Below are 12,140 nucleotides of genomic sequence, written 5' to 3'. Positions count from 1 at the left end.
TACTGTAAATATCTGTGCTTTCCAATGGTCTTAAGGTGACCCCAAAGGGATTGAGGACTGCTGATTTAAGGCATCTCCTGTATTAGTCATATTAGATACAGAGATTTAAACTCCGGGCTCCCAGGTTTTGAGATTACACTGAGAGAAAGCATAGCTCGTCCCACTCTCTGCATGCTGTGGCTCAGCCATCCCCACAGGACAGAGCACCGAAGGCATGGGTGAGCCAGCCCTCTGCTACAGAAAACTACAGCACTGTGCTGCGCAGGAAAGTCAGACCGGAGCAGAAAGGAACATGAAGACAGTGATTTGGGCTGCCGAGTCTCATGACCTGAGCTTGCTATCCAGGACCCACATGTGGAAGAAGAAAATGACCTCTTACAAATTGCCCTTTGATCTTAACAAAGATGTTATGGCACAACACCCCCACATATACATACATACATACGAATGCACATACATGATAAGTAAATAAATGTGATTTTAATTTTTCTTTAAAGAAAATTATTTTTCCTGAAGCCAGGTAAGAAGTGTCTGCAAGGCTTATTGTGAGCAGTCACTCTGTGCTGTCCTTACAGCATGGAGCTGTTGGGCACATGGCACTGCTTCTGAGAGGCCACTTGGGATCTTGTAGCCATTTGTAGATAGCACCTGGCCTCACCTGCTATTAAATTTGATTGCCAAGTACCCAGACCGCAGCATGGCCGCTTGGGAAAGCATCTTTTCTCTGGAGCGTGCTTCGAACTTGGAAAGCCTGCTCACTTCTTACAAACACAAAGCCCTTCTCCCAAGACATCTGAGGGAGATGCCGTCCTACCAGGTCCTACTGCTGCCTGTGGGTGAGCGACCTGAGGTCTCAGAGGGACTTCTCTGTGCCAGAGCCTAGCTCTCCAGCCCAGCTGCCTTTCCTCACACCAGGTAGTTGAACGGCAAATCTAATCAGAATTTGAGTAAGGCCCAAAATGCTACCCTCCTCCCCATGGGCCAGTCACCATTTCTTTGATGAACACAAAACAGAATAAAAAGGGAGCCTGGTAGGGGGAGCCATCCATATCCATGCTGTTCACACCTTGTGGCACTAGATTGGAGGTTGCTCTTTGAGGCTGGGACAGAAGCTGGAGCCAGCCTTCTTACCTCCCCAACCCCTAGCACCACACACCTCATCGCCTCAGCCTCTTTATGTGAGCAAATGCCTGGCTCAACCCATGTCCTCCGAACACTGTGTCAGTGTACAAGGATGATTCCCAAGCAATGGGCCTCAAAATATTCATCCTCTTTCCTTTCAACAGTCATAAAATCCCAATGAGAACGTTACTGTCTTGGAAACGGAGCTGCAGACAGGCCTTTATAACTGGTTAGTTGAGTGAATTATAAATTATGAATCTGGCCATAGGTTGAGATGTGTTTAATGCTGTTTTGGGGCAGGTACCAGACTTATGAGATGACACTGCCGAGAGCTGGGATGTCCCCTTGGCTTCAGGCCTACGTACAAACTGTGCACACAAAGCACTGACTTCCGCAAGCCCACCGGACTGTAGTACCATGTCCAGCGTGCCCAGTCAATAGCTGTGCAGCCGCTGTGGGACCATTGCTCTCCCTACACTCGCCCTTGTCACCAGACAGATGACAGGATTTGTGCTAGTTGTACTCGGGAAAGCTCCTTGGTCCTCAGATGCAAGCGAGCTTATTGAATTTTGAATCTTTAATTAATCAAAACCTCACGAGCGTGTCGTTGGGAGATTGGCTCAGGCCATGTGTACAGTGAGCGCATAAAGAGTGTCTAAGATGTGTTCCTCAGAGTCAGGACAAGAGGGATCGGCAGGCCCTAAGCAAGCTTAATGGGTGTTTCCTGCATTCCACTCTCTGTACATTCCATGGAAATTTACCTGTGACACATGGAAGTCACGAGAGTAGAAAAACTGGCTACGTTTTGCCCCTGCCTAGAAGTCTAGGCAGACATTTCTTTCAGACTCTCTTTCACAGTGTAAGGAACCAACTTGAAGGTAGCATGGAGATACGGATCATTTCCCAGCATGGCCTGAGGGAAGCGTGGGGAAAGAGGGGGACCTAGTTAGGACAACAGCAGCATCCACCATGGAACTTGACCTAAACATTCCAATTGATGCCTCCCCTTGTTGCTGGGGCAAAGGCATCCTGAATGGTGCCAGATGGCTGAGGTGGGTCTTGGTTCAGCATCTTGCTTTGGAGGGAATAAGTGACCTCACCACTTCCTGTCCAGTTGTGTTCTTGGGGTACCAACAGGTCATCAGCCTGCACAGTGTATGTAGCCTGAGGACCCATGCACACATCTGCACTGGGGCCCCAGTATAAGACAGAGGAGGAGGAGGAGGGAGGCTGGTCTTAAAACAGCAAGCTAGACTTCTGTGGGTCCTAGTGGGAGCTGGGAAGATCACTGCTAGCACTGCTGCTGCTCCTGAGAAGCCTGTTAGAACCAGTCACCCTAGGCTTCACCTCCCAGAATCCAACTGACTGCTTATCATACCACACCTCGCTATGTGTCCCCCTAGGGTGGGAGGCAGTGATGTTTTCAATGGTGTGAATTCAGGTCTGAAGGACAGTGCGAGGGATTGCATGTCAGGGTCTCCTTAGGCTATTCAGACATCTGTTCAGGCTGCCCTCCTGAACAGGATTCACACTGAGAGAAACCCCATGATGGCGTCTGTCCAGGCACTTCCACTTGCTCGTCTTCGAGTACCACTTTCTAGTTTGGGTGCCTGGTGATCTGAGCCACTGCTACTCCAGTTACTTGTGGCCAGGGTTGGAGTGTGTGAAGAATAAGATGAACTGAGGGGTGAGGCCAGAGGGAGCCCCAGGACTGGGGCTCTCTGAACCCTGCTCAGGGATCTCGTCATCGTCTCTTTCTAGAGCTTTGATAATGGTGACTCTCACCTGGACTCCAGTGAGTTCCTGAAATTTGTGGAACAGAATGAAACAGCCGTCAACATCACCACTTACGCTGATCGGGAGAACAACAAGCTGCTCAGGTGAGGGCCTCAGGGCCTTGGGCGTGTGGTCCCCAGGGTGGGTTGCCTGAGAGAGAGAGGCTTTGAAGCTCTTCCACCACCAGCAAAGGAGCTGCCAGCGTCAATGTGAAAGAAACAGAATGTGGGGTTTCTGTCCCCATCTATCCTATGAGCATTATAAAACCGGGATATCAGGCAACATTGATATCTGATCAAAACAGTTATTGTTTGAGGTCGGAACTTGTAAGGAGAAAAAGAATGCAATTTTTGAATAAATTAGCAAGGTCGTGTCATACCTACATTGCTTCTGGGTGGGGTGGGGGGTGCAACTGATGTTCTGTTGTTAATCTTCTGAAGGAACTGTGTTAATATATTCTCTAGTTGTAGACCTAAGGTCATTTCATTCTTGGTATTTAAGACGATCCGTGCTATCCCATGTAGATTTCCCTAACTGCTGTAAGTGTGTATATCCTTCTTTTAGTATTATCTAAGAATAAATATTAATAAGCATAGAAGCCCCTGGTATGGTACTAGTACATCAGTAAGAATTAAACATTAAACACTGTTCAAAACAAGTTCAGAGTGCAGCTTCTGTGACTCCCCCTAGCCATAGTCCTTGGCCTTGAGGAAAATAAACTCAGAAAGGCCATTTGAGTAGGAAGTTGCTAAGTCAGGTTATAGAACCTGAGCCAAGGTTCTATAAAACATCTGAAAGAACTCTCTAGAAAGGTAATGCTGGTGGTTCTCACTTCAATTTAATATCCTTTCAAGTCCTGTATTCCTTTTCATGCTATCTATCACCTTTCCTGCTTTAATTTTCTGGACTGGTTGACTTGACAGCCATACCACAGGAAAAGGCAATTTATACTGGAGGAAAGTATGCAAAGAGTGAGCATTTGTTAACCAAGGTGAATAAAACTATTCACAAAACCTTAAATGTCTTTGGGGAGCACTTGAACAGCTTTGCTATGTGCCCCCTAGGGTGTGAGCAGTGATGTTTTCAATGGTCTGAACTCAAGTCTGAAGGACAGAGCCAGGGACAGTGTCCAGTCTGATAAGCTGAGGTTTGAATATTTAGAGGAGTAACTGGGTAACAATGTGATGGGTTAAAGAAGAGAGAAGCGTTTGTAGCATTTGCAGCACACAGTCATCTTGCCTGGGGCCTTCCGGGGTCTGTGAGCCTGATGCTCACTTCTTTTCTCAGGGAAGAAGCCGAGGCCTTGCTGATGGCGTCTGTCCTGTGTTTTGTTTCAGAGGGCTGTGTGTTGACGCTCTCATTGAACTGTCTGATGAGAATGCTGACTGGAAACTGAGCTTCCAGGAGTTCCTCAAGTGCCTCAACCCGTCCTTCAACCCCCCTGAGAAGAGTAAGCCTAACCTGAAAACTGAGTCTTGGTGGGGATGGGAGCATTGCAGGGAAGGAAGGGGCAAGGTGCAAAGAACTGTTAGAACTCTCCAGAGAGAACTGAGCTAGCCACTACCCATGAAACAGGGCTGTCACTAGCCCATCTCCGTGATGGGGTTAAGGCCATAAGTTTATTTGCCCATGAGAGATAAGGCAGTCCTTGTCTGAGAAAGGGGATGTGTAAATGCCCAGACTGTTCCAAAGACACTACCCCATCGCACCCTCATGTTCCAACTGTTGTCTTTACTTATGGTCCAACAGAGTGCGCCCTGGAGGACGAAACATACGCAGATGGAGCCGAGACCGAGGTGGACTGTAATCGCTGTGTCTGTTCCTGTGGACACTGGGTCTGCACAGCAATGACCTGTGATGGTGAGCCATGCTTACAGCAGAAGGAGAAGGGAGAAGCAGCGCTGTGACTTGAATAGGAGGAGGTGACATGGGTACAATGGGAGAAGGAAAGGCCAGGAACCGGAAGTAAGCAGTGTACCTGCAGTTTCAGGGGGTGGCGGGGTGCACTGTGGGTGAAGCTTGTTCCAGAGACGTTAGGTGTAAGCATCACTCCAGAGGCATCAAATGAGAGGGAATGGTGACCCAAAGCAGAACTAAATGTCAATTTGAGACTGAAAAAGGAAACACTGATCTGTGAGGAATGTGTACCAGTATACTTTCACAGTCTGTCCATACCAACCACTTATTCCTTATGACCCTGAAAGAAATAGTGTATATTAAAGAGTCAGGTGGTCAGAAGTCAAATGATTTAACTTGCTATACCATGCAGGAAAGAAAAAGAAGCAAATTAAAAATGTACAAAACAAAATTTAAAAATGAAAAATTAAGATCGTTGAGACATGGGCAAGCTGGATTGGAGGCATAGGTGTCAGAGTTTGGGAGGCAGAACAGAGATCAAAGAATATGTTAAAATCACTCATGTCCCATCAAGGACCTAAGCTAGTGATGCCAGGAATCAAGAGGGGACGAACACCAAAGCCAGGCTGCTCGAGCAAAGAACCAGATGAAAGTAAATCAGAGAAGGTGTTAAAGCCAGGTCCAGAATGGGAGTCATACTGAGTGTGAAAAGAAATGTCCCTTAGAACCAGACATAAAAGTTATACCTGCAGGAGTGACCCTGAGGTTATATTTGAAGAAGCTAACTGAGGCAAGAATGAGTTGGCACTTAATGTTATGTTCAGGGAAGTCAGGGGAAGATGGTGACAGAGAAACAGTAGTCAGAGTCAGGAAAGCATGCTGGCCAAGGAGCCCAGAATACCAACGGTAGGAAGTTAGGGGTTTAGCTCAGTGGTAGAGTGCTTGCCTAGCAAGCGCAAGGCCCTGGGTTCAGTCCTCAGCGCTGGGGGTGGGAAAAAAGAACACCAACGGCATAAGCTTCCACTTATACCCAACCTAGCCATAGGGACAGATGAAAACGCCAAGAGACTGTTTAGATACAAGAATTTCCTAGAAGTTACTGGAACTGATAGCCAGTTGCACGCACCTAGTAGCTGCTGAAGCCATCAGAGGGTGTCTTTGAACAGTGACCCAGCCTGCCTCAACCAGGAATCACCCCAAGTTTGTCTTCCTCAAACTTCCATCCATCTATGCGCTTTTGTTCTGGCTTTGTAAAGGTATTCCTCCTCCATTTCTAAGATGCAGGAGTCACTGTGCCCTGACTTATGGAACCCAAAACACCATCATCTGCGTAATAAGCCCATTCACAATGCACCAAACAAAATATCACTCCCATGAGATGCCATCCGTTGCCATAGCCACGCTGTGGACTGCAATGCCCCCCTCATCGAAAGCTCAGTCTACAGAGCCTCATCATAGCTTGGTGTACAGGCTGTGATGGAAGGGAAAACTGAAGAGGCATTTTCAGGCCAGTACCTGAAGCCTAGCAGAACCATCTCAGATCACAAATCTCAAAAGCACCAACAGGGGCATGGAGATTATGCCCATAGGGGCCAGGGCCATGACAAGTGGCTAAGAGGCTACGATCGATATCAGTGTCTACTGCTTCCTAATGGTAAATATTCTCTTCACTAAATGGAGTCCCGGGCACCTTTCCAAACTTTCTAGATTGTAATCTACAAAAAGAACATCTTGGGGACTTGTGTAGGGTTTTTGTTGGTTGGTTGGGGTTTTCTGGGTGGGGGTTGTTTGTTTTACTGGTTTTATCTCTGTACTTGAGATCTGTTTGTTAGATGTAGTAGTTATCAACTACCTAGAGAACTCTTCTAAAAGCACGACTTCTGGTACCTCCCACCCCAATCAATTGTAGCGAAATTTCTACAGATGAAAAGCCAGGCAGTTGATTTTGTTTTCTTTGTTTTTCAATTCCAGGGGTTGAACATGGAGGGTGTGGCGGGGGTTTGCATGCTCTGCCAATGAACTGCACCCTGAGCCAGAAATTACATTTGCAAATGTTCCCTGGGACATCACCAGGGTGTGAGACCGGTGGAGAGCGCTGGCCCAGAGGAATTTCTCAGAGCTGGGACCTGAGTTGTCGCTATTGCTTTTCTGTAGGACTAGTTTGTCTTGTGGGTGTGCATTTAAGAAAACAACAGGAACAGAAAGAAGTCAGAGGATTAGGGTAGATTTGTTTGTTTGTTTGTTTGTTTGTTTGTACTACCATGGGTGTCTTAATACTCAGAGAAAGGTGGGCAATCTAGTTCTCCCTCCACAGGGTAAGTGGAGTCTGTTAGGTAGCCTGGCTTACCACAGCCCCCCTGCTCTGAACTCTGGTTCTTCTTACAGGAAAGAATCAGAAGGGGCCCCAGACCCAGACAGAGGCGGAGGCAACCAGATACGTCCAGGAGCTCCAGAAGCACCAGGTGAGTGGTAGCCACAGTCCTGGTTGGTTCAGATGCTGCTGTTGCTACCAGACCCTCAACACCACTGAGAAGCTGAGCAGCGTCCCCAGGAGATGAGGGAAAGGCACTTCGTTCAACACCGCAGACCCCAGCTCACCCCAGCTCACCCATACCATCCAGCTGTGATACACACCAGTCGCTACTGTGATAGGGGTGGGAAGGGCTGGGGTATCTCTAGAAAACCTTCCATCAGCCATCAGCTGAGAGCTGCTACCAGGAAACCATCCTCAGCATTTCTGCCCTCCAGCATGTGTGGGCAGGGTAGACTCCTAAGATCAGAGAAATCCCCAAGGCAGAGATGCAGGTGCAGGAAGTGAGAGGTCAAGCCAGAGTTCACTGCGAAACATTCGGTGCAAGGCAGCTGCACATGGAGGACCTAGGGCGTCCCATTGACACCAGCCACTGCTGTCAGCAGTTTCCTAGGTCAGTTTTCAAGCTGAAGTAGAATTCATATGTCACATAATTTACCCCTTTCAAATATGCAATTATGGCCAGGCAGTGGTGGCACATGCCTTTAATCTCAGCACTCCAGAGGGAGTGGCAGCTGAATTTCTGAGTTCAAGGTTAGCTTGGCCTAAGTTCCAGGACAGACAGGGCTACACAGAGAAACCTGTCTTGAAAAACCAAAGATTAAATCAACAAATTAATTTAATTTAATTATTAAATATGTAACCATGCAAATGACTTTCAGTGTCTTCCTAAGATTGTCAGATATTTGCCACTGTCTAATTCCAGAGTATTTTAATCTCCCCAGAGTAACGCATGCGCATTAGGAGACACCCCTCATTTTCCTTGCCCTCTGCCTCTGGCAGTTGCTAAACTGTTTCCTGACTCTGTATGTGTGCCTGGTCTGGGCGTGTCATCTATGACCTTTTTCTGTCTGACTTCTTACCCTTAGCATGATGCTCTTCACATTCATACCGGTAGCATGAGTCTTCTTCACCCCTCTTTATGTGCGTGCCATTGCACATGTGATATTCTGTGTGTGTGCATGCGTGTTCAATACTTGATGGATATTTAGGTGACTTCTGACTCTGATGAACGATGCTGACGAGAACATTATTGTACAAGTTGTTGTGTGGACACGTCTTTACCCCCCACCACCACCCCCTGTATTTTAGGAATAGAACTCGAGCCATAATATAACTCTGGGTTTAATCCTTAAGGAATGCCAGACCACTTCCCAAACACCATTCATGGTGCATCCTCCCCAGCCGATCTCCATTTTCTTCCCATCCATGCCAACGTTTGCTACTACTGTTCTTTATCTCACCTGATCCGCTGGGTGTGTGGTGGTGTCTCCTTGTGTTTCCATTTGCACTCTCTAATGTCCAACAGTGTAATGTCCTTCTTTGGAGGAATTTGTCAGGCACTATTGTAAGACCTGGCATAGCACTGCCCTCGTGTTACAGTTGAAGTCATTAAAACGGAGATTTCAAAATATTCCCACGGATACTAGGGAAGCTGAATAGTCACATTCAAGCCCAGACAAGTGCACCGCTGGGACCGACTGCTTTTAATACTTCTGTTGGATGTGGATTCAGAGCATCTTCCTTTTAGTATCCTTCTATCCTTAAAGCTGGGACAACGATATCTGATTGATAAAATATCATAAGATGTTCATATAGAGTCAGCTATTAATTCCATAGTCTACCCCTGAATGACCATGCCGCAAACTGGACGTAGCCTCCTGCTGTTTATCACCACCCAAGGAGGAACCACACAAGGAAACAACTAAAATCTAGCGTAATCACGTGTCTACTGACGCCACGGGAAGGCTGGGGGCCTCGATACGTGCCACCAACTCTTTAATGTTTTTATAATGATTATTCCCTCTTACATCTCAAAAGGAGACAGCTGAAAAGAGCAAGAAGGTAAACACCAAAGAGATCTAAGGAGAGGCGCACAGCACCGCGTCTGGAGCCCGGCACCTCCTCCTTTTCAGCGCGGAGCCCAGTATACAGGAGCGTGTGCAGCAATCACCAAAATCACCAGTATTTGCTTGTATGGCCGTGAATCTTATTTTGTTTGTTTGTTTTGCAATAAAGGAAATGAGGGTGGCTGGCTAGTCAGGGAAAGCCACGCTCTTCATTTCTAGGAGCGCTTTAAGAGAAACAAAAGGGCACCTTGGGGTAGGAGGCGAGTAAAGAGACCTCATCGGGGCTGGCAGAGGAGCAGACCCAGGTCTGACTGAAGCCTTTCTGGGGTGGCAGCAGCTGTGAGGAGGATCCAGGATCAGCATGTGATGTTGGGGGGATGGCACTGAGCTGGCTATGCTGGAGGAAGTGAGGGGAGCTCTACGGAGAGAAAGCTTGCTGCTTTCACCCTTGTCACGGCGCTCAGCGTGACAGACCTGCTTTTCCTCTTGGTCCCAACACTCGCCTGCATACACAGCCCTCTCACTGGTTACCTGTGTCCCTCAGACTTGGATGGCGTTTCCTGGAGGATGTGTTCAGACAATGTAGATACTTCTGTGTACTTCAAGCGCCATGGAAACCTAACCAAAACTTCAAATACATTTTTTTTTTTAACCAAAGGTGCTATTTCTCTGTAAGACTTTTTTTTTTGCAAGCTGACTTCATTCCTCAATTATTACCATTATATTATTGTTATGTTGTTCTTTTAATATTTCATTTTCTTGACTAAATATTAAGCTTTTGTTATTTTTTTCCCAGTAGTCCCACCATTTCAGAGGTGAAGGTGAAGGGTTTGGGCATTTTTCCGGGTACAGGGACCTCTGTAACGCAGCCGATCCCTTACCTTACCACATACTGGACTAGATGCAGTCCAGAGCTGCAGTACCTCACCATGGCTTTCACCAAGTCAGCTATGTGACACAAAGCACAAGAGGACCCCAGGCGGAAGCCATAGGACAAAACGTCTCCATAGACAGTTGTTGAGATCCAAAAAGTTAATTGGTTTTTTTGTTTCTTTTAAGAAGCTCAAAGGACAGAAGAAGCTCAGGCTATCCCAGCCTGCCAGCCTGCTATGGTCTGTAACTAACTGGCTAGCCACTGTGGTCCCATTTGCTCCTATTTCTGGATGGCAGTGTCCTTAGTGCACTGACACAGAATGCATCTTGGGAACTAGCTGATATATGATAAAGCTTATGGTTTAGGTGACTGGTCCGAAGGGAGCTAGGGTCCTGTGATCAGCTGCCTTCTCCTTAGGATAGATGAAACCACACAACAAGAAAGGCAGGCAGCAGGAGACCAGCCAGCTTCTGCCTTAGTCTAAAGGATCCTTGCAGGTGGCTAGGGTGTGGGTCAGTCTACCCAGGAAGGGAGGGTGAAGGAGCACTGGTAACCTTCTCAGCAGTGATGCGCATGAGTGCAGTCTCCGCCTGGAGTCAGAGATCGCCCCAAACAGATGATGATAAAAGTTTTCAGACTCAAGAGCACTTGCAAATGGAGATTGAATCTTAAAACTCAGCACTGGGGTAGGACACGGTTATTGCAAGTCCATCCTTTCTTTGGGCCTCTGATACTTAAACTCTCGTGTTGCCATGTTTCACGTGCATTTAACATACCCAAAAATCAAAACCTTATCTCATTTGCAAAACTCAAACTAAACCATTCAAACAAATTACTGAGATTTTCCTACATAGGCAAGTGTGGAAAGTTGGGGCAGGGGTGGGATCCCTCCTAAGTAGCTTTCCCTGTTCTCCTTTGAAAGGTGACAGTTCTACTTGGCTGAGTTTCCTGAACTTTCATGCCTCGTCCATTTAAACACTCGGAACCCCACTTGTGCCGTCCTGATCTTAACATCCTCTCTAGGTGCTTTGGAGAGCTCATGGCACTGTGTCTTAGCAAAAGTTTTGCCGGTTCTTAGACAGGGTGTGAGAGGGCAGGAATATTAGTTTGTTCAAAGCAAGCAGCGACAGTGTCTGTCCACCAGTCATCTTTAGAACAGTGGTCTCAACCAGGACCGTCCCACCCCATAACAGGGAATAAAGGGCGAGCCCACACTCCTCTTGAGTTCTGCTACTTCTGTGTGAGTAATGCAGCTGTCATCTGAACCATCACATGGTCCTTGAATCATTCATGAAAAGCTGCTAAGTAGCGTAGTTTGGGGAGACTTGGGAGAGCTTTGCATGGAACCAACAAGCAGGGTTACATTAAGTTCAGTTCCTGGAGTCCCATAGATGCCTATAGGCCAAGATTGCAAACCCACCGAGCTTTCTCTATGGTTTAGTTTGGTTTTATAAGTAGCAGTGTCTATTAAGATCCAAGACCCAGGGAGTCCTTTCTATACATATGCCTGGACCCTGGGTACTACAGTCGGTCTTGAGGAATCAGGCTCCTCCATCTGCAGCCAAGTCCATGTGAACACTCCGAATGCCTTGGTTACACCTATGATCTAAATGGTTAAATTTCAGAGAACAATTTCAACAGATTTTTGTCACCCATGTGGTTATGAAAAATGCATTTGTATTTAGTGTGCTTCCGTATTTCATTTAACTTGTTTTTGTTATTTCTGATTTTTGTTACTATTGGTAAATAAAAATAAAATAAAATAGCAGTTTTGTTGATTTCCGTATCTCCAATGAAGGCCAAATGCAAGTGAAATAATATTAACCTTTTACCACATAAAAGTAGGTTTGAGTTTCTCTGAGCCTTGGTGAGGTGATATAAATACATAGTTATAGCCGGACATGGTGGTACACGCCTTTAATTCCAGCACTTGGGAGGCAGAGGCAGATGGATCGCTGTGAGTTCGGGACCAGCGTACAAAGTGAGTCCAGGACAGCCAAGGCTACACAGAGAAACCTTGTCTCAGGAAACAAAACAAAACAAAACAAAACAACAACACCAACAAAAAACAAAACAAAAAAACTATTGCTGCAATGAAACACCATGACCAAAAACAACTTGGAGAGAAAAG

At 46.7% G+C, this 12,140-nt stretch overlaps 1 protein-coding gene across 1 annotated transcript in view; it reads left to right on the top strand.

Moving 5' to 3' along the window:
* The window catches only part of FSTL1 (follistatin like 1), a 56,090-nt gene extending 44,303 nt beyond the window's left edge, over nucleotides 1–11,787 (top strand). The window contains exons 7-11 of the mRNA XM_084802631.1: nucleotides 2,884–3,002; nucleotides 4,236–4,348; nucleotides 4,648–4,758; nucleotides 7,141–7,217; nucleotides 9,107–11,787. Of these exons, the coding sequence (XP_084658757.1) occupies nucleotides 2,884–3,002; nucleotides 4,236–4,348; nucleotides 4,648–4,758; nucleotides 7,141–7,217; nucleotides 9,107–9,151 (465 nt within the window). The 3' untranslated portion in view covers nucleotides 9,152–11,787. The remainder of the gene's footprint in view (nucleotides 1–2,883; nucleotides 3,003–4,235; nucleotides 4,349–4,647; nucleotides 4,759–7,140; nucleotides 7,218–9,106) is intronic.
* The last annotated feature ends 353 nt before the right edge of the window (nucleotides 11,788–12,140 follow it).

Source organism: Acomys minous (assembly GCF_964271855.1).
Source record: "Acomys minous genome assembly, chromosome: 11".
In the NCBI taxonomy this organism is placed as follows: domain Eukaryota; kingdom Metazoa; phylum Chordata; class Mammalia; order Rodentia; family Muridae; genus Acomys; species Acomys minous.
This window is presented reverse-complemented; position numbering and strand designations above follow the sequence as displayed.